The sequence below is a fragment of the Pelophylax lessonae genome (genome assembly GCF_965119305.1).
Source record: "Pelophylax lessonae genome assembly, chromosome: 12".
NCBI classification, from domain to species: Eukaryota; Metazoa; Chordata; class Amphibia; order Anura; family Ranidae; genus Pelophylax; species Pelophylax lessonae.
In genome coordinates, this window is record NC_138779.1 from 179,520,564 (window position 1) to 179,545,004 (window position 24,441).

At 45.1% G+C, this 24,441-nt stretch overlaps 1 protein-coding gene across 2 annotated transcripts in view; it reads right to left on the bottom strand.

Moving 5' to 3' along the window:
* Positions 1 to 24,441, bottom strand: part of RIC8A (RIC8 guanine nucleotide exchange factor A) — a 133,686-nt gene that overhangs the window by 25,011 nt on the left and 84,234 nt on the right. For both annotated transcript variants that reach the window (XM_082273222.1, XM_082273223.1), the window contains exons 3-5: positions 22,485 to 23,099; positions 3,889 to 3,983; positions 38 to 188 (exon numbers count right to left, since the gene is read on the bottom strand). In XM_082273222.1, coding sequence (XP_082129348.1) covers positions 38 to 188; positions 3,889 to 3,983; positions 22,485 to 23,099 — 861 coding nt within the window. The remainder of the gene's footprint in view (positions 1 to 37; positions 189 to 3,888; positions 3,984 to 22,484; positions 23,100 to 24,441) is intronic.

Genomic DNA, 24,441 nt, shown 5'->3' on the forward strand with positions numbered 1-24,441 from the left:
CTCCTTTCTGGTTTGTTATTCAGTTTTTGACACTCACCCGGTCCAACCTCCTGTCCAGGAACTGTATCAGGACCTCCACGGTGTCCATGTTCATTCCCATGTACTCCACAGAGCCATGTTCGACTTTAGGTGTCAGCAGGACATCAAGACACATGAGGGGCAGGTTCACCAGCAGGTTTACCGTATGCCTGTACAAGGATACAAAAATTTGGTTTATTGAGCCTTCAGCATAAGCTTGGAAACCAGCAACAGAGGTCTGATTTTCTATTGCTAAAAAATATTTTAGTAGCCAGTGAACTAGCATTTTCAGAAGGTGGTCAGAAAAGCAACTTTTATACAGACTTTTTATGATAGGTTTAGATATAAAGCCAACATCTTCTGCAGCACTTTACAGAAAATGTGAAGTCATTTACCTTGGTCCCTGTTTTCAAAATAATTTTACAGTCCAACATCTCCACCAATTTTAGGTGAAAGTCAATTTACTTACCAGAATTTTTTCCTAAATTTGTGAGAAAATCTGAGCAGACGGTGTGAATCCCATAAGGATAGAAAGAACATAATGATTCTATGCAGGTAGTCTATCTGCTGAATCCACAAATCCAGTGCTCCAAGGCCATGGGCCTACCCTGTAACCCAACCTTTTGAGCACTTTTTCTCTTCATTTACAATTGTAAAGCTGAAAAAATGGATTTTTGTAAGATCTTACCGTAAAATCCTTTTCTCTTAAGCTCATTGACAGACGTAGTCTTCTTGATTCTCAAGAGCTGGGTTATGTTGTCTCCGCAGGGGTAGGACTAGGCAGAAAGACAAAACGTTCTGGCTCCACCTTAGGGGCAGTCCCTGAGGGTATATCCTCCCTCTCTCTGCTACAGGGAATCAGTTCTGTTTTAAAGCAGTACAGAGAATTTAACCCAACCCAACTCAATGATAGAGGGGCGGGTACTACGTCTGTCAATGAGCTTAAGAGAAAAGGATTTTATGGTAAGATCTTACAAAAATCCATTTTTCTCTATCGCTCATTGACAGACGTAGTCTTCTTGATTCTCAAGAGCTGGGACATCCAGAAGCAGTGCCACAAATGAGGGGTGGGATTGACAAAATCAAATCCAATCTAGAAGGCCCAACCGGTGCCAAACTAGAAGTTTTAAAGGCTCATTATAAACAAAGAATGAGACTAAAGAAAAATTTTCCAACGGAAAAAAACCCTCGAGGTAGACCACTGGTCTCCTCAAATTGCGGCCTGCAAAACCTTGCGGCCAAACGAGGCATCAGACGATGCCATTACATCAACTTTATAATGTTTAGTAAAGGTATGCACCGACGACCAGGTAGCCGCCTTGCACACCTGGACCACTGACGCCTGATGGCGAAAGGCCCATGACGCACTAAGTGCCCGAGTGGAGTGCGCCTTAACAGGGAACCGGGGCTCCCGACCCTTAATAGAATAAGCCTGTACTACCGTTTGTCTGATCCATCTGGAAATGGTCGCGGCAGATGCAGGCAACCCCTTTTTGGGTCCATCTGGGATCACAAAAAGTGAATCCGTCTTGCGAAACGAGTCTGTCGTTTTCAAGTATACCCTGATTGCCCGGACCACATCCAAGGAGTGTAAAGCAAACTCCCAAGGATGACTGGGCTTAGGACACAGGGAAGGTAATACAATTTCTTCATTCAGATGAAATTCTGAAACCACTTTTGGTAGGAAGGATGGATTCGGACGAAGAACCACCTTATCTCTATGAACCACCAGATATGGTGAACGACAAGATAATGCGGCCAGTTCTGACACCCTGCGTGCAGAAGTAATAGCCACCAAGAAGGCCACCTTCTGGGACAACGTGGGTAGAGGAATCTCCCTAATATCTTCAAAGGGAGGTTTCTGAAGAACCGACAACACTAAATTAAGATCCCAGGGGGGTAACGGCGCGTGCACTGGCGGAGCCAGATGTCGCACCCCCTGGATGAAATTCCGCACCAAGGAATGAGTAGCTAAAGGCTTCTGAAAGAAGATAGCTAACGCTGAGACCTGACCCTTGATAGTACTCAAGGCCAGTTTCTGCTCAACCCCTTGTTGCAGAAAAGCTAATATTCGACTAATCGAATAAGACCGAGGACGGAACCCCAACGGTTCACACCATGCAATGTAGGACTTCCATGCTGTATTACAAGGGGGACTTGTAAGTATCAGATATATACTGACCATATATGGAGGGGCCCATAATACATACTGCCTCATAACGAGGAAAAAAAGGGAACATTTACTCACCATACCGAACCGACAGGCACCCTCTCTTCACAATACCCTCTCCACCGGGGTGGGGGTTTGTGGACCACTTCGGACGCCTCGACTCTCTGGTTCCTGGCGTCCAAGCGAGACTTAACTCGCAAGGTCAGTCCCTCCACTGGGACTCCGTCGCGGCCGACCCAGCGCGGAGCTCTGGTCTGCACGCGCTCGTAGGCAGAAACCGGGGTGACCACTGGATCTCAACATCCAGCCCGTCGCCCGGCCCCGCATACTTACTTGAATGTGTCGCGGCCGACCAAGCGCAATGCCATGGTCTGCGCGCGCTCGTAGGCCGGCTGGGGTGACCACAAGTGTCGCCCAGTCCGGCATTTTGCTTGAAGATCTCACAGGAAAAAACACTGGAGAAAAAACTACCTAAAAAAAATGTCTTTTTCTTAAAGAAAAAAAGTCTTGCCAGGACCAAAAGATCCCAGCAAGGAACTTAGGTCCTTACTCCTGACTAGACAGAAAAAAACTGATTCCCTGTAGCAGAGAGAGGGAGGATATACCCTCAGGGACTGCCCCTAAGGTGGAGCCAGAACGTTTTGTCTTTCTGCCTAGTCCTACTCCTGCGGAGACAACATAACCCAGCTCTTGAGAATCAAGAAGACTACGTCTGTCAATGAGCGATAGAGAAATTACTGTGATAAGATTTGCACTAATGTTATGACCACCCACCTAATATTGAGTAGGGCCCCCCTTTGCCACCATAACAGCCTTGGCTCATCGAGAAATAGACACCACTAGACCTGTGAAGGTATGCTGTAGCTGTCAGTAGCAGATCCTTTAGGTCCTGTAAGTTGTGAGATGGGGCCTCAATAGATCAGAATTGTTTTTCCACCACATTCCACAACGGATGCTCAATTGGGTTGAGATCTGGAGGATTTGGAGGCCAAAGGAAAAATCTCCCCAGGATCACATGAGCTCTGTGATAATTCCAGAGAGAAGAACGGTCAGCTGTGTTTACAACAGTTGACCGTTGTTCTCTCTCAGTGGAGAGTGATCGCGGGCGTCAGGCGGCAATGGGAGCCGCCTGCCCCGTGCATTGGAGTCTCCGCTGCCAAATGGGGGAGGGGGCGTGCACTCGGCCCTAGCTGCAGACACAGTATTTCTGCGGCGGGTGGTCCGAAAGTGGTTAATAAACCCTCAGTGTGCAGCTCCCCCAAGCCCCCCTTATACTCACCTACGCCCAAGCCTGATCCAGTGACATGCACAAGAGCTGAAGCTCTCCTGGGTCTCTCTCTCTCTTCCCCATTGGCTGAGACAGCAAGAGAGGAGGGAGCAGGGCCAAGCTGCGCTGTGTCTCTCAGACACATAGGTGGCTTGGGAACGAGCACCCACAAGTGCCCCCAGAGCAAGCAGCTTGCTCTGGGGGCACTCTGCATGGAGGAGGGGCCAGCGGGGGAAACGATAAGAGGAGGATTGGGGCTGCTCTTTGCAAAATCATTGCACAGAGCAGGTAAGTATAACATGTTTATATACATATATATATATATATATATATATATATATATATATATATATATATATATATATATATATATATATATAAACACCTTTACAAACACTTTCATGTAACAATTGAGCCAGCTCTAGAATCTTACCCATGGAATTCTTCTGTTCGGTCCTCACCATCACTTTGTCTAAGTAAGCAATGCCTAAGTATGGCCGCTAGATGGCGATACATTGCTGCGTCTTCCTGCAGACAGAAAAAAAAAAAGGAAATGTAAAAGGTTATACAATATAGATGATTAGTATTGGAAACAGTGCAAATATTAAATTGATTTTTTATGCCTTATGAAAACGCCAAAAGTGGACTCATCTCCAAACACAGAAGATCAATAACAAAGATTTTAAAGGGGACTGTAAACAATATACACTTAATTTCTCCCCTATACAAAAAAACAAGTATATAGTCAGAATAAGATGGATGTACCTACATTAATTAAGGAGACATTTACTAAGGGTAATAGGCTCTCAACGTCAACGCTTTGTTTTTTAAGAAAATGGCCAAAAAGCAAAGTCTACCAAAAACGGATATTTCCATTTTGAGACCAGTGGGTTAAATCACTCGTTTCTCTAGGATGCAATAGGTGCTTTCTCGCCATTAGCGTTTTTTTTTTGGTTCGTTACTATATACAATCAATACCAAACCAATACAGGAGGCTCAATCCTCTAGCTGAAGTCAAGGAAGATAAAAAGCAGCAGGTATCTAAAATACTGGTTTTGGGTGGACTTACCCTTTAATACGGCACTGAGCCAAAAAGCAATCAATATTGACAATTTAACATAAAAAAAAGTTTGCAGTGCGTTGACGTCACTGTGGTTTGCGTCGGTTGGTGACTCTGACTAAGAGCATCAACTGCTGTGACTAATCATTATGGAATGACGTCTTCTTTTGTAATGACAGCCAGCGGGCAGCAGAAAAATACGCTACGAGAAAGACACAAGACGCCATCAAGTAATTACAGACAATCTGTCCTCCGCTGGACGTTATGCTGATGTAAAAAAACAAAATGCTGCAGCAAAGGATATGCGTTTTTTCATCTAAGGCAATCTTTAAACAAACGTATGTTATGACGCAGGTCCGGGCGCGATAAACGTGTGAGTACCATAAGCCACAGCAACCAATCACATTTTAAAATGACAGGTCAGGATAATCAAAGACAAGATTGCCCAATTCTTCATTAGCATAGTGATCACTGCTGGATTCAGCAAAGTGAAAAATTAGGGTGGAACTCCGCTTTAAATTCAATCTTCCTTGGCAGGACTAAATGTGATTGGTAGCTATGTGGAAGTTATGCTGGCCATATTCGGCTCCACAAACTTCATGGGAAAAAATCAAAGGAGTCAGGCAGATAAGTCTCAGCTGAACAGTGACAGCAGCCAATCAGATGCAGTCATTTTTGGGGTATTCAGACAGCTGTGGGAGCAGCAGCTGTTAGAATACATTAGTTGGCAGGGAAGATACCTCTATCCATAGCGTGGATAGGGGAATCCATTGAAATCTTGTGCTAAGCTCACAGGGCTGAACAAGAGAAAATGTTATCTTTTTTGCTTAGCCTTCAGGCCCCGTTCACACTGGGGCGATGCTACTTCCCGGGGCGACCTCCGAAGTCGCGGCGCACTGCTCGCACCGCGACCTCGGAGCGGCCGGCACGGACTTCATCACATTGAAGTCTATGCAGGTCGCTCCTGGTCGCCCCAAAGAAGCTCCGGACCCTTTTTCTAAGTCGGAGCGACTTGTGTCGCTCCTATTAGAACGGGTCCATAGCTTCTCAATGCAAGGCGACCTACGGCGACCTGTCAGGCGACCAGGTCGCTTGACAGGTCGCCCCAGTGTGAACGGGGGCTAAAGGTAACTCCACTTTCATGGAAAAAAATAATTATATTATATTATATTATATATATATATATATATATATATATATACACACACATATATATATATATATATATATACATATACACACACACAGTACAGGCCAAAAGTTTGGACACACCTTCTCATTTAAAGAGTTTTCTTTACTTTCATGACTATGAAAATTGTAGAGTCACACTTCAAGAGGTAGTCACCTGAAATGGTTTTCACTTCACAGGTGTGCCCTGTCAGGTTTAATAAGTGTGATTTCTTGCCTTCTAAATGGGGTTGGGGCCATCAGTTGTGTTGTGCAGTGGTTCCCAACTCCGGTCCTCGGGACCCACCAACAGGCCAGGTTTGCAAGATAACTAAATTACATCACAGGTGATCCAATTTGCTGCTCAGTGATTGCAGTATTCTAGTCTGCATCCCCCAAGGTAATACTTAAAATCTGGCCTGTTAGTGGGTCCCGAGGACCAGAATTGAGAACCACTGGTGTTGTGCAGAAGTCAGGTGGATAGACAGCTGATAGTCCAACTGAATAGACTGTTAGAATTTGTATTATGGCAAGAAAAAAGCAGCTAAGTACAGGAAAACGAGTGGCCATCATTACTTTAAGAAATGAAGGTCAGTCAGTCCGAAAAATTGGGAAAACTTTGAAAGTGTCCCCAAGTGCAGTCACAAAAACCATCAAGCGCTACAAAGAAACTGGCTCACATGCGGACCGCCCCAGGAAAAGAAGACCAAGAGTCACCTCTGCTGCGGAGGATAAGTTCATCCGAGTCACCAGCCTCAGAAATCGCAGGATAACAGCAGCTCAGATTAGAGACCAGGTCAATGGCACACGGAGTTCTAGCAGCAGACACATCTCTAGAACAACTGTTAAGAGGAGACTGTGTGAATCAGGCCTTCATGGTAGAATATCTGCTAGGAAACCACTGCTAAAGAAAGGCAACAAGCAGAAGAGACTTGTTTGGGCTAAAGAACACAAGGAATTGACATTAGACCAGTGGAAATCTGTGCTTTGGTCTGATGAGTCCAAATTTGAGATCTTTGGTTCCAACCACTGTGTCTCTGTGCGACGCAGAAAAGGTGAACGGATGGACTCTACATGCCTGGTTCCCACCGTGAAGCATGGAGGAGGTGTGATGGTGTGGGGGTGCTTTGCTGGTGACACTGTTGGGGATTTATTCAAAATTGAAGGCATATTGAACCAGCATGGCTACCAAAGCATCTTGCAGCGGCATGCTATTCCATCCGGTTTGCGTTTAGTTGGACCATCATTTATTTTTCAACAGGACAATGACCCCAAACACACCTCCAGGCTGTGTAAGGGATATTTGACCAAGAAGGAGAGTGATGGGGTGCTGCGCCAGATGACCTGGCCTCCACAGTCACCGGACCTGAACCCAATTCAGATAGTTTGGGGTGAGCTGGACCGCAGAGTGAAGGCAAAATGGCCAACAAGTGCTAAGCATCTCTGGGAACTCCTTCAAGACTGTTGGAAGACCATTTCAGGTGACTACCTCTTGAAGTGTGACTCTACAATTTTCATAGTCATGAAAATAAAGAAAACTCTTTGAATGAGAAGGTGTGTCCAAACTTTTGGTCTGCACTGTGTATGTATGTATGTATATATATATATATATATATATATATATATATATATATATATATATATATATATATATATATATATATACACATACACACACATATACCTGCTGAGGAAGTCATGCCTATTGACGTAATGCATACGGGGGAAGGAGTCTGACGTCACCCGCAGCTCTCTGAGATCCTGGAACACGTCTGCACTTTCGCTTTCAACTGGCACTGTGACAGTGCCTTGCTTGTGAGTGATGCTTTATTTTTTACTTTAATAAATGTCCTTAATTAAGCGGAGAGCATTAGATCGTTTTATTTATCTTTTCTGGATTGCCATACATCCGTTTCTGTGAACCTGTTGGATCCTGGATATACAGATCTTCTGGCTGTCTCTGGCTTACTGATCCAAAGTGTTGTGACCCCTAGTGGTCGAATACAGGAGGTGAGAGGCTGCATTATCTGTGGTGGAGGAATCGCGATTCTTATATGTCAACAAAAGTTAGATTTTATTTCCCTCATTTACACTTTCAAAATAACCGAAAACAAAAAAAATCAAGCGTGTCCTGTGATTTGGGTCAATTTGGGATCGCGGGCAGAATCCGGGCAATTCTGCCCACAATCCGGGGCGCCTAGATGTAAACGGAGCCTAAATGTCCCCTATAACATAGCAAATCCTCACTTTTTGAGTTTCAGTCCACTTTTTATTTTCTCTATACATTACATTTCCACAATGAGAAAAAAGTGTTGTGAAAGTGTGAGGAGAAAACACAGAATATTGTAATTACAAGAAGGGGAAGAAGGGGAACTCCTTTCATGACACAGCTGCTTCAAGCTAGAGAAATGAAACAGGAAATGAATAAAAACAGAGCTAAAAACTGAAAAAACATCAAATTCCACTCGCCAAACAAATTTATTTCCTCACAAGGAAGTGGACTGGGGATATCTTTTATCAAAGTGTATAGTGGTTTTTATTGTGCATGGACAAAAAAAAAAAAACAAAAACAATTATATACAATTATATTAGACAACCTTTTTTACTAGAGAAAGTGATGGATTTTAGTGCTTGCTTTGCAGTGACACAAAATCCATCACTTTCCCGCTGTCAGAACGGATCTTTGCCTTGTTTGCATAGACAGAGCTCCGTTCGGTCTCTCTCCTCGCTGATCAGTGGGTGCTGGTGGACCTCTATTTTCAAACCACAGCACAGCCACGGCGGCGGGTGTGCGTCCCAACCTGTAAGTGCCGGATCACGTACTAGGTATGTGATCCGTCGTAGAAGAGCCACTCTGCCGCTGCATAACTAAGTTACACGGTTGGCAAGTGGTTAAAGATATTTTTGCCATGATCAGTCATATTTCCGATATCCGTACCAAAATTTCACTATCTCTGCCAGGGTGTGCAAGCTTTTGGGCACAACCATCTGGTCCTCGCAGTCTCTATGGTGACATTTCCGCCGGCGGCCGATTCCTCCTCCGATCGCACGGGCAAGCCGGTAGAAGCACCGGAGGGCGGCGGCAGGGAGAGTTGTCCCCTCCCGCCGCCTGTAAGAATGATCAAGCGGCTGAACAGCCGCTATGATTGTTCTTATGGTGAAGGGAAGGGGAAAAAAAATGATATCAGAATGATGCCTGCGGCTGCACCCATCATTCAGATATCCCCACTCAAAGCCCTGGAGAAGCACCGGAGGGCGGCAGGAGGGAGAGTTGTCCCCTCCCACCGCCTGTAATAATAATCAAGCGGCTGAACAGCCGCTATGATTGTTCTTATGGTGAAGGGAAAAAAAAGATTATGGTGAAGGGGAAAAAAAAAATTATATCTGAATGATGCCTGCAGCTGCACCCATCATTCAGATATTCCCACTCAAAGCCCTGGATGTCATATGACGTCCACCTAAGGAGAAGTGGTTAAGCAGTTTCAGTAAACTGTTTTTTTCCTCTTGGGTTTTACATAAATAAAAGCTGATCATTGTACTCACCCCTGCCAGTGTTTAATAGTTTGTCTCATAACTCTTAACTGATACATCTGCAGGACAGTTTGTTTTGTGGATAAAGAACAGACCTTCTGGCTGAATCACCAGGTGAAAACAAAGGAAAGCAAGCCTAAACGATTGTAAAAACGATTGTAAATAATTGCTTTTGGATTTTTAGTACCACTTTCACTTTGATCTGTAGTTCTAATTGGCCATCAGAATAACTCCTAAAGCTCAAAACTTTATTTGCATTTTTCTATTTAATAGCGAGATATGACAAGGAAGAGACCCTGAAGAACCTGGAGGCATTATGAATGAATGATGATTATCCCATTATACATATTTTATTAAGAGCTTCTAGAATAGTGTACTTCTTTGTGCATGGTTGACTTTAACCCCAGGTCTCAAACAAACCCCTTATCTTGCAAAGCAGCAGTCTACGCAGCAACTGGTAAAAGATATTGTAGTTTAGTTTCGCTCTTTATATATATTTCTGGTTTCGTTTCTTTAACTGAAAGTGCAGCTCCCTCTTATCTCGTATCAGTTAAAGGTCATTTAGCCTATATCTCCATGTGCCTTCTTCCTCATGTTGAAACTTTCAGCCTCCATGAAGACAAAGTGACCCTGAGTGGGGACAAATTACTCAAGCGTTGTACATTACAAGTGCATTTTAATAGTAAAAAGCTTTAATCACAGTAAAAGGATCATTCAAAAGTATGTCAGTTGCACTGTAAGGTTGCAGCAACAGGATCAAGCCCAACAGTCTCTAACCAGCGGCTGGGCTCAGCAACAGCATCAGGCCCAACAGTCCCTGACCAGCGGCTGGGCTCAGCAACAGCATCAGGCCCAACAGTCCCTGACCAGCGGCTGGGCTCAGCAACAGCATCAGGCCCAACAGTCCCTGACCAGCGGCTGGGCTCAGCAGCTGCATCAGGTCCAACAGTCCCTGACCAGCGGCTGGGCTCAGCAGCTGCATCAGGCCCAACAGTCTGACCAGCGGCTGGGCTCAGCAGCTGCATCAGGCCCAACAGTCCCTGACCAGCAGCTGGGCTCAGCAGCTGCATCAAGCCCAACAGTCCCTGACCAGCGGCTGGGTTCCGCAACAGCATCAGGCCCAACAGTCTGACCAGCGGCTGGACTCAGCAGCAGCATCAGGCCCAACAGTCCCTGACCAGCGGCTGGGTTCTGCAACAGCATTAGGCCCAACAGTCTGACCAGCAGCTGGACTCAGCAGCAGCATTAGGCCCAACAGTCCCTCACCAGCGGCTGGGTTCCACAACAGAATTAGGCCCAACAGTCCCTAACCAGCGGCTGGGCTCAGCAGCAGCATCAGGCCCAACAGTCCCTGACCAGCGGCTGGGCTCAGCAACAGCATCAGGCACAACAGTCCCTGACCAGCGGCTGGGTTCCGCAACAGCATCAGGCCCAACAGTCCCTGACCAGCGGCTGGGCTCCGCAACAGCATCAGGCCCAACAGTCCCTGACCAGCGGCTGGGTTCCGCAACAGCATCAGGCCCAACAGTCCCTGATCAGACATCACTGGCTGCTAAACAAGCTGTTTAGGAGATATTCATTGTACCTACAGGTAAGCTTTATTATAAGAGCTTACCTATAGGTAAAAGTCACAAAGTGGAGTTTAGTACTGCAGTGCCAGGGCTCAGCAAAAGCATTAAGCCCAACAGTCCCTGACCAGTGGCAGGGCTCAGGAACCGCATTAATCTCAACAGTCTCTGACCAGCTCACTTCCTTTTGTATGGAACGAGCAGTGTACATTAGTTGCGGTTGTGTGCACTGCTCTATGTACACTACACATCATACAGTTCATGGTCCATCTCAGGAGAAGGTGGCTACGTTCCTACATATAGTAGGACCATGCAGAATGAATATAGCCACCCTCTAACAGAAAGTCAGATCACAGCAGCAATAAATAAATAAAAAGAGAAGGAGAAGGTGGCTGAGAGCAATAGAAGGGACTTTTAGAGTTTAGTGTCACTTTGAGGGCCTCAGAAAACCAATCAGCTCCCGGGTCACTAGCTGGTGACTTACTACAAGGCTGCCATCACAGTGATAGGCCAGCTTCCTCTAAGACAAAACACTTGCTGCTTTTATTTTGGATCTTCAGGATCAAAAACACCAATAGGATCCAGATAAATTCTAAAATGCAGCTTGTCCGTTTTCTCCACCACACCGCATCAAAGAAACCTCCACCGCCCCGGTATGACCCTAGTGTAGGGTGCTGGAGCAACCGGTGGACAGTGCCACAGCAACTGAACCAAAAATATTTATCACCAGCACAATTTAAACTTCTGAAAGGAGACTTTCATACTGCAAAGGTACCTTCAGCAGTTCTTCATCATGCAAAGTAACTGGTGATCACACACCTGATGAAGGGACGCTCAGCGGTTCTTCATCATGCAAAGTAACTGGTGATCACACACCTGATGAAGGGACGCTCAGCGGTTCCAAAACGCTGCATTTTGCAGTATGACATTCTGAGTGAAGGTGGCTCTTATTGTAGAAGATTAAGGCGTAATCTGCTGCCCCCTAGAATAAATGTGGAAATTAACCCTTGCGGTGAGAAATTGATTTTTTTTTTTTCTTTTAACCACTTCTGGACCGGAAGAATTTGCCCCTTAACGACCAGGCCATATTTTGCGATTCGGCACTGCGTTTCTTTAACGGACAAGTGCGTGGTTGTGCAACGCTGTACCCAAATAAAATGTATGTCCTTTTTTTCCCCACAAACAGAGCTTTCTTTTGGTGGTATTTGATCACCTATGCGATTTTTATTTTTTGCGCTATAAACAAAAAAAAGAGTGACAATTCTGAAAAAATATGAAAAAAAAAAAACAATATTTTTCACATTCTGCTATATAACATTCCCAAAAAAAAAGATTTTTTTTTAACATTTTAGGCCAATTTGTTTTCTGCTAAATATTTTTGGTAAAAAAAAAAAAAAAAAAAAAAAAAAAAATCGCAATAAGCGTATTTTGATTGGTTTGTGCAAAAGTTATTGCGTCAACTACGGAAAAGATTTAGGTCATTTTTATTTATTTTTTTTTACTAGTAATGGCAGCGATCTGCGATTTTTAACGGGTCTGCGACATTGCGGCGGACAGATCTGACCCCTAACTTGACATTTGATACTTTTGTGGGGACCAGTGACATTACTACAGTAATCAGTGCAAAAAAAAATACAGTGTTACTGTAATAATGACACTGGCAGGGAAGGGGTTAACACTGTGGGTGATCAATGGGTTAAATGTGAGCCTAGGGGAGTGATTCTAACTGTGGGGGGTGGGGCTTATGGAATGACCATAGAGACCTGTGATCCTATATAGAAGGATCACAAGTGCTCTGTGATCATTTCAGGGAGAAGAATGGTCAGCTGTGTTTACAACAGCCGACCGTCCTTCTCACTCGCGGGTGTCAGACGGCAATCGGAGCCGCCTGCCCCGTGCATCAGAGTCCCCGCTGCCAAGTGGGGGCGGGAGCGTGCTGCCGGCGTGCGACTGATGTAGCCCTACGTCAGTTCACGCAGGAGGGCCAGCATGCCGAAGTATATATGTGGTTGGCGGTCCGGAACCGGTTAATGGAGTTGGGCTTTAAGGCCTCGTGTACACTGGGCTTAAAAAGTGCTGTTTTACAGGCATTTGGTGGGTTTTTATTTCAGCCTGAGAACGCACCTTGATGTTAGCCTATGTGTCCATACACACGCTTTACAGGCCTGTTAAGAGGAGCATTTACAGGCAGAAAAAAAAAAAAAAAAAAAATCACCATCAGCACCAGTTTAGGGGAGGAGCTTTTAGGCAAATTAAAAAAATATGGAACGCACAGAAGCGCAACTTAACATGCATAAATGCTCTTAAATGCTAGAGGTGTTTAGGCATGTTCGCGCCTTTATGGATTCTAATGGCAAGAATAAATGAATATTTTGGCCAATAGAATGCATTAACCTGCATACACAGGCGTGCAATACATAGCTTTTACCATACTGAAATGCTCAGTAAGAATGAGGCCTAAATCACTACAGACATCTCCACTTCAGCCACTAGATGGTGCTGTGCATCTAGAAAGTACAGCGTATGACTTGCAACACTAGCAGTATAATACAACATACAAGGAACGCTGTTCTTTTTGAAAACTTGATTCTTTAATCTCCCCAAAGACCACTTGACTAACTGACAACCAATTACACTGGCTTATCAGGGGAGCTAATTTGCATACTAATAGATTGGTCACGGCTCAGCACCTTTAGAAAAACCATTACTTTGCATTGATCTCCAGCATGTTCATGTAAATATACACTCACCGGACACTTTATTAGGTACACCTGTTCAACAGCGTGGTAATACAAACTGCTAATCAGCCAATCACATGGCGGCAGCTCAATGCATTTAAGCATGTAGACATGGTGAAGACTACTTGCTGAAGTTTTAAACCAAACATCAGAAGGGAAGAAAGAGGATTTAAGGGACTTTGAACGTGACATGGTTGTTGGTGGCAGATTGGCTGATCTTAGTATTTCAAAAACTGCTCATCTACCGGGATTTTCTTGCACAACCATCTCTCGGGTTTGCAGAGAACTGTCCGAAAAAGAGAAAATATCCAGTGAGTGGCAGTTGTGTGGAGGAAAATGCCTTGTTGATGTCAGAGGAGAATGGGCAGACTGGCTCGGAATGATAGAAAGGCAACAGGTACTCAAATAAGCACTCGTTCTAACCAAGGTTTGCAGAATACCATCTCTGAACACACAACATATCGAACCTTGATGCAGATGAGCTACAGCAGCAGAAGACCACACTGGGTGTCACTCCTGTCAGCGAATGACTGCTAAATTCGAACAGGATCCCTAAAATTGGACAATAGAAGATTGGAAAAACGTTGCCTGGTCTGAGGAGTCTTGATTTCAGCTGCGACATTCAGATGGTAGGGCCAGAATTTGGCGTAAACGACATGAAAGAATGGATCCATCCTACCTTGTATCAATGGTTCAGGTGATGTAATGGTGTGGAGGATCATTTCTTGGCACACTTTGGGCCCCTTAGTACCAACTGAGCATAGTTAAATGCCACAACCTACCTGAGTATTGTTGCTGACCATCAGGGCCGCTGATAGGGGGGGACCACCAGGCCTCTTGTAGGGGGCCCGAACACACAGGGGGGCCCACACAGAGAGGGGGATTTATACAGAAATCTTCCTCCAGCAGCTGAATCTGATCTGTCCCTCTCCCTGCTATCAGCTTTTATCTGCTGAGAAAGAGACAGTTGTCCCTCACTAATCCCCCTCCCTGTGTGGGCCCCCCTCTCAGCACTGGCTCTAATGTTATCTCAGCTCAGGAGTTTATTTGTAACTTTGTTTCTCCCCCTCTGTCTCACTGAGCTCCAACTGCCCGGCCTGTATAGTTTTCTTATCTCATCTAATTTTTTTTTTTAGATTTAGCAGGAATTATGCGAGTTATGTTTTATTTGTGTCTGCTAATCGTGATTTTGTTGTAATTTTAGCTAAATATATCAATAATATTTTCTTGGGGGGGCCCTGCCAGGTGGTCTGTACGGGGCCCCGCGATTTCTAACAGCAGCCCTGCTGACCATGTCCATCCCTTTATGACTACAGTGTACCCATCTTCTGATGGCTCCTTCCAGCAGGATAATGCACCATGTCACAAAGCTCAAATCATCTCACCACTGGTTTCTTGAACATGACAATGAGTTCCCTGTACTTCAATGGTCTCCACACTCACCAGATCTCATCCAATAGAGCACCTTTGGGATGTGGTGGAACGGGAGATTCACATCATGGATGTGCAGCCGACAAATCTGCAGCAATTGCGTGATGCTATCATGTCACTATGGACCAAAATCTGAGGAATGTTTCCAACATCTTGTTGAATCTATGCCACAAAGAATTAAAGCAGGTTTGAAGGCAAAAGGGGGTCCAACCCAGTACTATCAAGGGGTACCTAATAAAGTATCCAGTGAGTGTATATTAAAGTGATTGTAAAGTCTTGTTTTTTTTTTTTTTTCCCCCTATTAAAACATGTTATACTTACCTCCTCTGTGCAGTTGGTTTTTCATAGAGCAGCCCAGATCCTCCTCTTCTTGGGTCCCTGGTTGCTGTTCTCTCCCTCCTGTTGAGTGCCCCAACAACAAGCAGCTTGCTATGGGGGCACCCGAGCCGAGCTGCAGCTCCATATATCCATTCAGACATGGAGCTGGCGTTCGGCCCACCTCCTCTCTCCTGATTGCCTAACTGAGTTTGATAGACAGCAGCGAGAGCCAATGGCGCCACTGCTGTGTCCCAGCCTATTAGGAGAGAGAGTCCCAGGTGGCTGAGGCACTCGCAGACATCGCTGGATAGAGAGGGGGCTCAGGTAAGTATTAGGGGGCTGCTGCACACAGAAGGCTTTTGATCTTCATGCATAGAGTGCATGAAGATAAAAAAAAAACCTTCTGACTTTACAACCCCTTTAAAAGGTTTGCCTTCTTTAATTTAAATCCTAGATTTCTAATTGCTCCCCAAACACAGGTTCACTTTAAAACACACACCGTGGTACTGGCAGAGCATGCATATTTATGCACTGTGCAGACAACTGTGTATCAGTCCTATCTTGGGAATAGCAGCAAATGGAGAAAAAAAAGAAAAAAAACACAACCCACAACAATAAGCCAAGTGACTTTTCCATCCACAATTAGGAGGCCAACATCGTCACTGCAGGTAAAATTGGAAAAATTTCCCTGTCAAAGAATACATGTTATACTAAAAATGAGCTGTTGCTATAAAGAACCACTTGAGGTCACTATAACCCCTTATCATGACTTTTTCATGCATTTACTTAGATAAGATGCATAGTAAATACAATGTAACCAAACTAAAAAGGAGGCTGCCCCTGCACTGCAAGAGTTAAATGCTCATTTAGATCTAGGGAAGGGAAAAACCGCTTTACTCACCCGATCCTCTGCCCCCTGAAAGCCAGCGCTCTCTCCTCCCCTACTCTCCAACAGTGGACTGTCCTGGGTCCTCACATCCAATGTGGGGCGATATCCAATTGTACTTTATGTCTAAACCCCTTTGACCACTGTGGGGAGATGAGGCTGTGGAGACCAGTCTAGTGGTATGGACAGAGCCTGCTGGAGCGGAGGATCAGGTAAATAAAACTGCTTTTTCTGGTCCCCTAGACCTAAACAAGCATTTAACTCATGCAGTGCAGGGGCCTCACTGCAAGCGAGGGTTTTTATTAGGGATGCACCGAAATGAAAATTCTGGGCCGAAACCAAAAACCGAAAATGCAGGATGCCCTTGGCCGAAAATGACTTTTTTCCCCACAAATGATTTTAAAATCGTTTTTTAAAATTTTCAGGTCAATTAAATTGGCCACAATGCACAAAACAACAATGTTATGTGTCTATATAGGTCAGAACATGCTGCACAATCCATTCTCCAAGACCAGAATGGGTGGAATCCAGAGAATATCAGTAACACTGGCAGAGCCCCTCTGCCTGGACTTCTTGCCTGTATCAGAACCATGGCATCTCCAGATACTTGGTAAAGGCAATGGAAGTGCTTGGAGAGGCCTGGCTGCTGAAAAGCCCATCTACTCTGGCAGTCATGCGTTGTTTGCGCACAAAGTACATTTTACACGTTATATATGCGTGGTAAGAATTATTAAATTTCAAAATACTTTTGAATTGAGAAATATTTTTTCCCCCCATATAGAATACAACCCCTGCATCTGAACTCCAGGCAGATATAAAGCACAAATGATAGCACTTATGCAATCATTTAAATGCACTTTAAATCCAACCACATAAGTACATGAGCTTGTCTTGTGATAAGCCTCGAGTAATTGACTGTTCAGCAACATTTGGCCTAAGAACAGGAGAGCCCTCATTAGGTACCAATCAAGCCCTGCACTAATGCACATGTAATGACAGTGAACTTCCATATAGAAGACAGCAGAATGGGGACAACTATCCCACCACTCCATCACTGCTCAATACAAAAGGTTCAGCCCGTTTGTTCCTGACCAAACTGTATTCCTGCTGTAATTAAGGTCAAGGTCCTGGCTGTGCCATGTGGCTGGGGTGCAAGGAGAGAGAGAGAGAAGAAGAGAGAGAGAGAGAGAGAAGAGAGAGAGAGAAGAAGAGAGAGAGAGAGGAAAGAGAGAGAGAGAGAGAGGGAGGGGAAGAGAGAGAGAGAGAGAGAGAGGGGAAGAGAGAGAGAGAGAGAGAGAGAGGGGAAGAGAGAGAGAGAGAGAGAGAGAGAGAGAGGGGAAGAGAGAGAGAGAGAGAGAGAGAGAGAGGGAAGAGAGAGAGAGAGAGAGAGAGAGAGAGAGGGGAAGAGAGAGAGAGAGAGAGAGGGGAAGAGAGAGAGAGAGAGAGAGGGGAAGAGAGAGAGAGAGAGAGAGAGGGGAAGAGAGAGAGAGAGAGAGAGGGGAAGAGAGAGAGAGGGAAGAGAGAGAGAGGGGAAGAGAGAGAGAGGGAAGAGAGAGAGAGGGAGAGAGAGAGAGGGGAAGAGAGAGAGAGGGGAGAGGAGAGAGGGAAGAGGGAGAGAGGGGAAGAGAGAGAGAGGCGGAAGAGAGAGTGAGAGAGAGAGGGAGAGGGAGAAAGAGAGAAAGAGAGAAAGAGAGAGAAAGAGAGAGAGTGAGAAGAGAGAGAGAGAGAGAGAAAGAGAGAGAGAGAAAGAGAGAGAGAGAGAGAAGAAGAGAGAGAAGAGAGAGAAGGAGAGAAGAGTAAGAGGAGAAGAGAGAAAGAGAGGAAGAAGAGAAAGAGAGAGAAAGAGAGAAGAGAGAAGAGAGAGAGAGAGAGAGAGAGAGAAGAGAAGGAGAGAGAGAAGAGAGAGAAGAAGGAGGAGAGAGAGAAGGAGGGAGAAGAAGGAGAGAGAAGAAGGAGAGAGAAGAAGGAGAGAGAAGAAGGAGAGAGAAGAAGGAGAGAGAAGAAGGAGAGAGAAGAAGGAGAGAGAAGAAGGAGAGAGAAGAAGAGAGAGAGAGAGAGAGAGAGAGAGAGAGAGAGAGAGAAGGAGAGAGAGACAGAAAGAGAGAGAGACAGAGAGAGAGAGAGAGACAGAGAGAGAGAGAGAGAGAGACAGAGAGAGAGAGAGACAGAGAGAGAGAGAGACAGAGAGAGACACCCTTTCAGCTATTAGCGGCCACCCGCCCGGTGTGTTAGTTCATACACACTTCACCTGCGCTGCGCCCCCCTTCTGCGGCCATTCATTTTCGGCATCTTTGATCCGTTTTCGGCCAAAATGGGATAGGCCCATTTTCGACCGAAAATTTCAGTTGCCGAAATTTCGGTGCACCACTTGTTTTTGTTTTTTTTATTTTTTTTTCCCCAGAGAGGGGCTTTACAAATAAATGGATAGGGCTCTCCAATCAGCAAAAGTCATGCTTCCTGCTGATTGGAGATCTCTAGCACTGACTCAGCAGGGGGTAAGCCAGACCTCTACAGAGAGACCACTGCTGTCCGACAGAGAGCCATGGTCCATCTCTACAGCAAGATGCTAGTGGACAGGATTTTCTATTCATGCTGCTATCTTCTAAAGAAAACGTTGTAGGTTTTAAAGCACCTGGAAGGAATTTTTCCAGTTTAAACTGCAAGTTACGTTGAGCTCTAAAATACCTCTGATTGTAAACCCTTAGGCCCCTTTCACACAGGCTCAGATCCGCCTGTCCATTTTTTTGGCGGATCTGAACGGTCCCCCCCCATGCATCTCTATGGGGGATCGGAAGTCAGCGGAGACATGTCCGCTGACATCCAATCATCAAATCTGGACGGATGGAAACCCTATTTTCCATCCGTCCGGCGGATGGGATCGGATGAGAACAGACCGACGGTCCGTTCCCATCCGATTCCCCCATAGAGATGCATGGGGAACTGACAGCTGTGTCTCCGAACACAGCGCGGAGAACAGCTGTCATCCTCCTGCTCAGCGGGGGATCGGCGGCTCGATCCCCCACTGAGAAAAACGGAATCCGTCCGACGGACGGATAGTGTCAAAGGGGCCTTACACATACCCAGCGAAGCGACTGGCCTCAGGTGATTAACAGAGATGAAACAAATCATCATATATAAGTTGTACCCATTTATCTATAGTTGTCTATCCCCTACATCCAAAGTGCAGAATTTACACAGAATCTCTCAGCTCTGAAAAGCAGACAACGGGGATCGGACGTTGCACTCACTAAGGAGAGCTCTAGGAGATGATTGGAGGTCAGGGACACACCCTCCTTCACACAGGAACAAAGCAGAGGCTGTCAATCACAGGTCGTGTGCTGGAGCTTCCACCCATCACCTTTTTTTCCTCTTGGTGTCAGGAAAACTGCTCAGAATTGACTTATGCTAAAAGCAGAGGAACAAGGCAGCAGACAGAAATGACGCTTGGTGCTCTTGTTTGATTTGATTGCAGCAAGCACACACTATAGAGGGATATGCTTTGTTCATATTTCATGTAAGAGGTTTACAACCACTTGAAAGAGGAAGTAAACTGGCTGAAAAAAAATGTGAAAAAAAAAAAACCTGTAACGACATAGGCATCGCATACTAGCTCATTATGAAGTACTTACCTAAAAACGAAGCCCGCCCCCAGTGCCGACAGGATGGCCAACATGTTCAGCCGTCCTGCTTCCTGGATCGCGCCCTCCGGCCATCTGAGTACATCACTCCCGCACATGCGCGCGGGAGCCGCCGTTCACGGCACTGGGCTCTGAAGGAAAGGCACAGGTGGCTGTTACTTCCGAACGCATGCGCCGATAACGTCATCGGCTGCATGCACTGTAAATATCTCCTTAACGGTGCAAGTTTAGGAGATATTTACAGTACCTATAGGTAAGCCTTAATATAGAGACTTACCTATAGGTAAATGTCAACAAAGTGGGTTTACAACCACTTTAAAGCAGAACTAAACCTTCCTATCCTCTACAGCCAAGGGAGCTGCCATCTTAGCCATAGTTCTGATCTGCAGATGCCATGGTGGTGCTGCACGTGATAAAGATATGACACCAGCCATTTGTTGGTTTGACAACTCTGCTGAGAGCACAAGCAACTGTGATGGCTATCATTCACAGCATGCCTTGAATGTAACTATTTTAGGAAACGGTAAATCAATTGGTTTAGTTCTGCTTTAACTGTGGATCTCTAATTTGTGACAGATTAGGTAGACACTGCGATCCCTCAATTCGCTCCCACACAATTGGCTGTGCTAGAATGCAGCCATTGGTGTGCCATAAGATATCAACTGTGCCGATGCACCAATCGCAACACACTGCACAGTTTCCTTTTTTCTTTAACTGAACTTTACTGAAAAGTAACATTTTATTGAGTTCTATCAGATGCAGCTGCTGGGAATCGGCGGATTGCATCTCACTGCACTATAAAAATGTACTGCATTGCATGTCGTACTTTTTTCAGCACAGAACACTGCAACATGAAAAAGCTTGTTAGTACATCTATCTGACCAAATATCTGTTATTTTCATTTCAGCTCTGCTTTAACACACATCAGACAGAGCTAAAACCTCCCAACCGAACTCTACATTTCTGTTGCTATCATTACCACTGTCATTATTCCTCTTCCTAATGCCTGGCTTCCTCCTTTAATTAGCATGCAAATGAGTTTGAACGGTATATATTAATTATTAATTGCCAGTATTAATGATGAGAAAGCAAACATGAAATTAGAATAAAATGAATATTACTCTTAAGAGGTAATTAAGAACCTATTACATCCAGGCATTGCTGCTTTTTCTATTTTTTTTTGGTTTATACTCAATCATAATCCAACATTTTCCACAATTTGACAGTAAGCATAAAGATATATAAAATTGTATAAGCCAACAATCAGGTAGGTGTCTTACAGAGGTTGAAACTGGGACCCTGCTTCTTGGGGACTCAGAGCCTAAATATCCATACCCAAATACCCTCTCAGTTACCTTGAGCAAATGTGCAAATAAATTGCTTATTTGCATGGGGGAAGGAAAATACTGTGCAGGGTGGGTGTGGTTATGGAAGTTTTTAGGGTTGGGGATTTTAGGTACAGGAGCTGCAGGGGTGGGCAACTTAAAAGCAGGAAAGTTAAAGGGTTTGGAAAAGTTAAGTCTGGAACAGTGGATGTGCTGGAAGGTCAGGGACCCTAGCTCCATCTTTTATTAGGACCCTGGTATATCAAGCTAGTCCACTGCCAAGAACTGCTTATTCCCAGCACAAACACCAAATTTACACAAACTTCAATCCCAATCTCCCACCCATTATACCCTAGAACAGTGGTCTTCAAACTGTAGCCTAGGGGCCAGATGTTGCCCTTTTCCTGCCATTCTTTGGTCCTTGGGGCACTATTCCCCCCTCTGATACCAACAATGGGGCATAAACGCTGTCAATGATACCAACAAGGTACTGTTCCTACCATTGACACCAACAATGGGGCACTATTCCTCCCACTGAAACCATTGGCAGGACACTATTCTTCCCACGGATACCAATGATGGGGCACTATTCCTTCCCCTGTTACCAACAATATGGCAATAGTCCTCCCACAAATATCAATGATTGGGCATGGTTAACTCCCACTGACGCCAGGGCATTTTCTACTCTCACTGGCAACAGTCCGGCCCCCGCAAAATCTGAAGGACAGTAAACTGGATCTTTGTTTAGAAAGTTTGGAGACCCCTGCCCAAGAACAAATAATGGAAGAACTTGCAGCAACCAATCAGATTCTACCTGTCAGTCTTCCAACCCCTAGAAATGATCAGACTTCTTAATTCACTGGGAAACCAAAATAAAAAAATCTTATTGGCCACTAAAAGTATCAACTCTACTTTTAGCCTTAGGCCCCTTTCACACACTCCGTCCGTCGGACGGAGTCCGGTTTTTCTCAGCGGGGGATCGATCCTCCAATCCCCCGCTGAGCAGGAGGATGACAGCTGTGTCTCCGCGCTGTGTGCGGAGACACAGCTGTCAGTTCCCCATGCGTCTCTATGGGGGAAATCGGATCCGTTCTCATCCGATCCCACCTGCTGGAGGGATGGAAAATAGGGTTTCCATCCGTCCAGATTTGACAGATCGGATCGGATGTCAGCGGACATGTCTCCGCTGACATTCGATGCCCCATAGGGATGCATGGGGGGACCGTTCAGATCCGCCAAAAAAACGGACAGGCGGATCTGAACGGTCCTCCTGTGTGAAAGAGCCCTTACAGTAACACATTTCAGTAACACATTTTTCACACTTCGTGGAAACAACAAGCATTGAACTACAATATACCTAAACTCACCTCATCAACTTCCCTGCGGCTGATATCAAAGGTAATGTTGAAGAGGGTCTTCAGGATTTCCATCACCCTCTCAGTCTCCTCTTTGCCAAGCGGTGGAGCAAGATGATCTGTAACTACCTCGTAGATATCAGACCACTTCAGGGCAAGGGTGCTTTCTAGAGCATCAGTGAGGAGACTAACACCCCTTAACTCCCGGGCAAGCTGTCTTCTGATGTCTACCCTTAGTGCCGTAAGGAGGAAAAGAAGACGAAGATCAAAAAATTTGCTTTCATGAGACAACCTGGTCTCGTTGTAGAGCTTCAGACGACGAGCTAGGCCACACACCAGCCGCAGCTCCTTGGCCACTTCCTGAGCCTCAATGCTATTATAGACAATGTTACACAGTGCCTTCAAAGCTTCCACGACACTTTCACTGTCCGGCATACGAGGCACCTCTGTCTCGTCCGAGTGGTCCAACCCTGCGTACTGGGCCAGGATCTGCATTGCTGAGCGGCTGGTGAAGGGAGACAATCCATACTTGTCTCGTGAAAGAATTCGGATAGTTTCCAAACAGACAACCTGGCAAGATGGCTGAAGATCCCGTTCCAGGAACTTGATGACCAAATCTCCAAGTTTCTAGACAAAACCAAAAGTAAAAAGTTAGCAAAGCAGGATTAAAAGCAAATAAAAAAACAAAAAACAAAAACATACATCTTTTTCATTAGTAATTTCTCTATTGGTGAGAAAATAAAAGAATCTAAAGGATTGCCTGTGAAAGCCCAATTTCCTATGTTGTGTTTTTTTCCTAAATCAAAATATCTCTAAAAGCACAAGTCTTTCCAAAAACGGTTTCTTAAATGAACAAATGCTGAAGGGTCCAAATTACTTGCGTGTCTATTTTGAAGGAAAAGGTTTCCCCATCTCCAGTGATAAATCTTTTGCAGACCTGTACAAATTTGTCTTAGTTGGCTAAATTGCCAAGAATTGAACCCTTCAGAAACACCCCATACATGAGAATTTAGGGCTTCTATAATAAAAATGGGAATTTTGACTTACTGCAAAACTTATTTCTCCAAGTTCATTGATGGACACAGCCCTCCATTTTTCAGAAACACAGGGTTATATTGCTCCCTACAGGAGTAGGACACTAGGCAGAAAAAATACTTGGCTACGCCTATGGGCAGTCCCATCCTCTGCTATAGGCCTTCAGTTTTGTAACAAGCAGTGTCAGACATATTACAACTCCATAGAGGGGTGGGTGCTGTGTCCATCAATAAATACTCAGAGAAATGCATTTTACTTTAAGTCAAATATCCCATTTTCTCTTTCGTTCATTGACAGACACAGCTCTCTATTATTAAGAACCACAGGGACGTCCCCAAGCAGTGCCAATGAGGGGTGGGACAACAGAAAATCCAGGGCAGCAACTGATAGGGCTCCTCCCACCTGTAAACAGGAAACACAATGTCCACCATTATAAAAAGATTGCACATAGCTGTCTGATTACTATGCCTCTTCACTGAAAACTAATAAATAATTTCCCTCCCCCCCCCCCCCATTTTTTTTTTTTTTTTTTTATTTTTTAAAAGAGGGAAAGAGTGCTGCCCTAGAAAACTTCCTAGAAAAGGAGTTAGCAGGTACCTAACTCTGTTTTTCTCAAGTCGTATTCCAGGGCAGCATCTAAGAGGATGTAGCAAGGAATACTTACTAGGGGGGTCTACCGCCTACCAAGAGTTTGATCTTGGCTGGACAAGCAGTCATTGCGATAGTGCCTTACGAAGGTCTTAAAGCTTGACCATGTCGCTGCCCTGCAGATTTGCTGTGGCATAGCCCCTGCTTTTTCTACAAAGGAGGCGGCCCAAGCTATGGTAGAGTGGGCTGTGATACCCTCAGGTGGACGTAGACTTTGGGACTGGTATGCTAGTGCAATGCCCATTTTAATCCATCTCACTATAGAGCTCTTCGTAGCTTGATGACC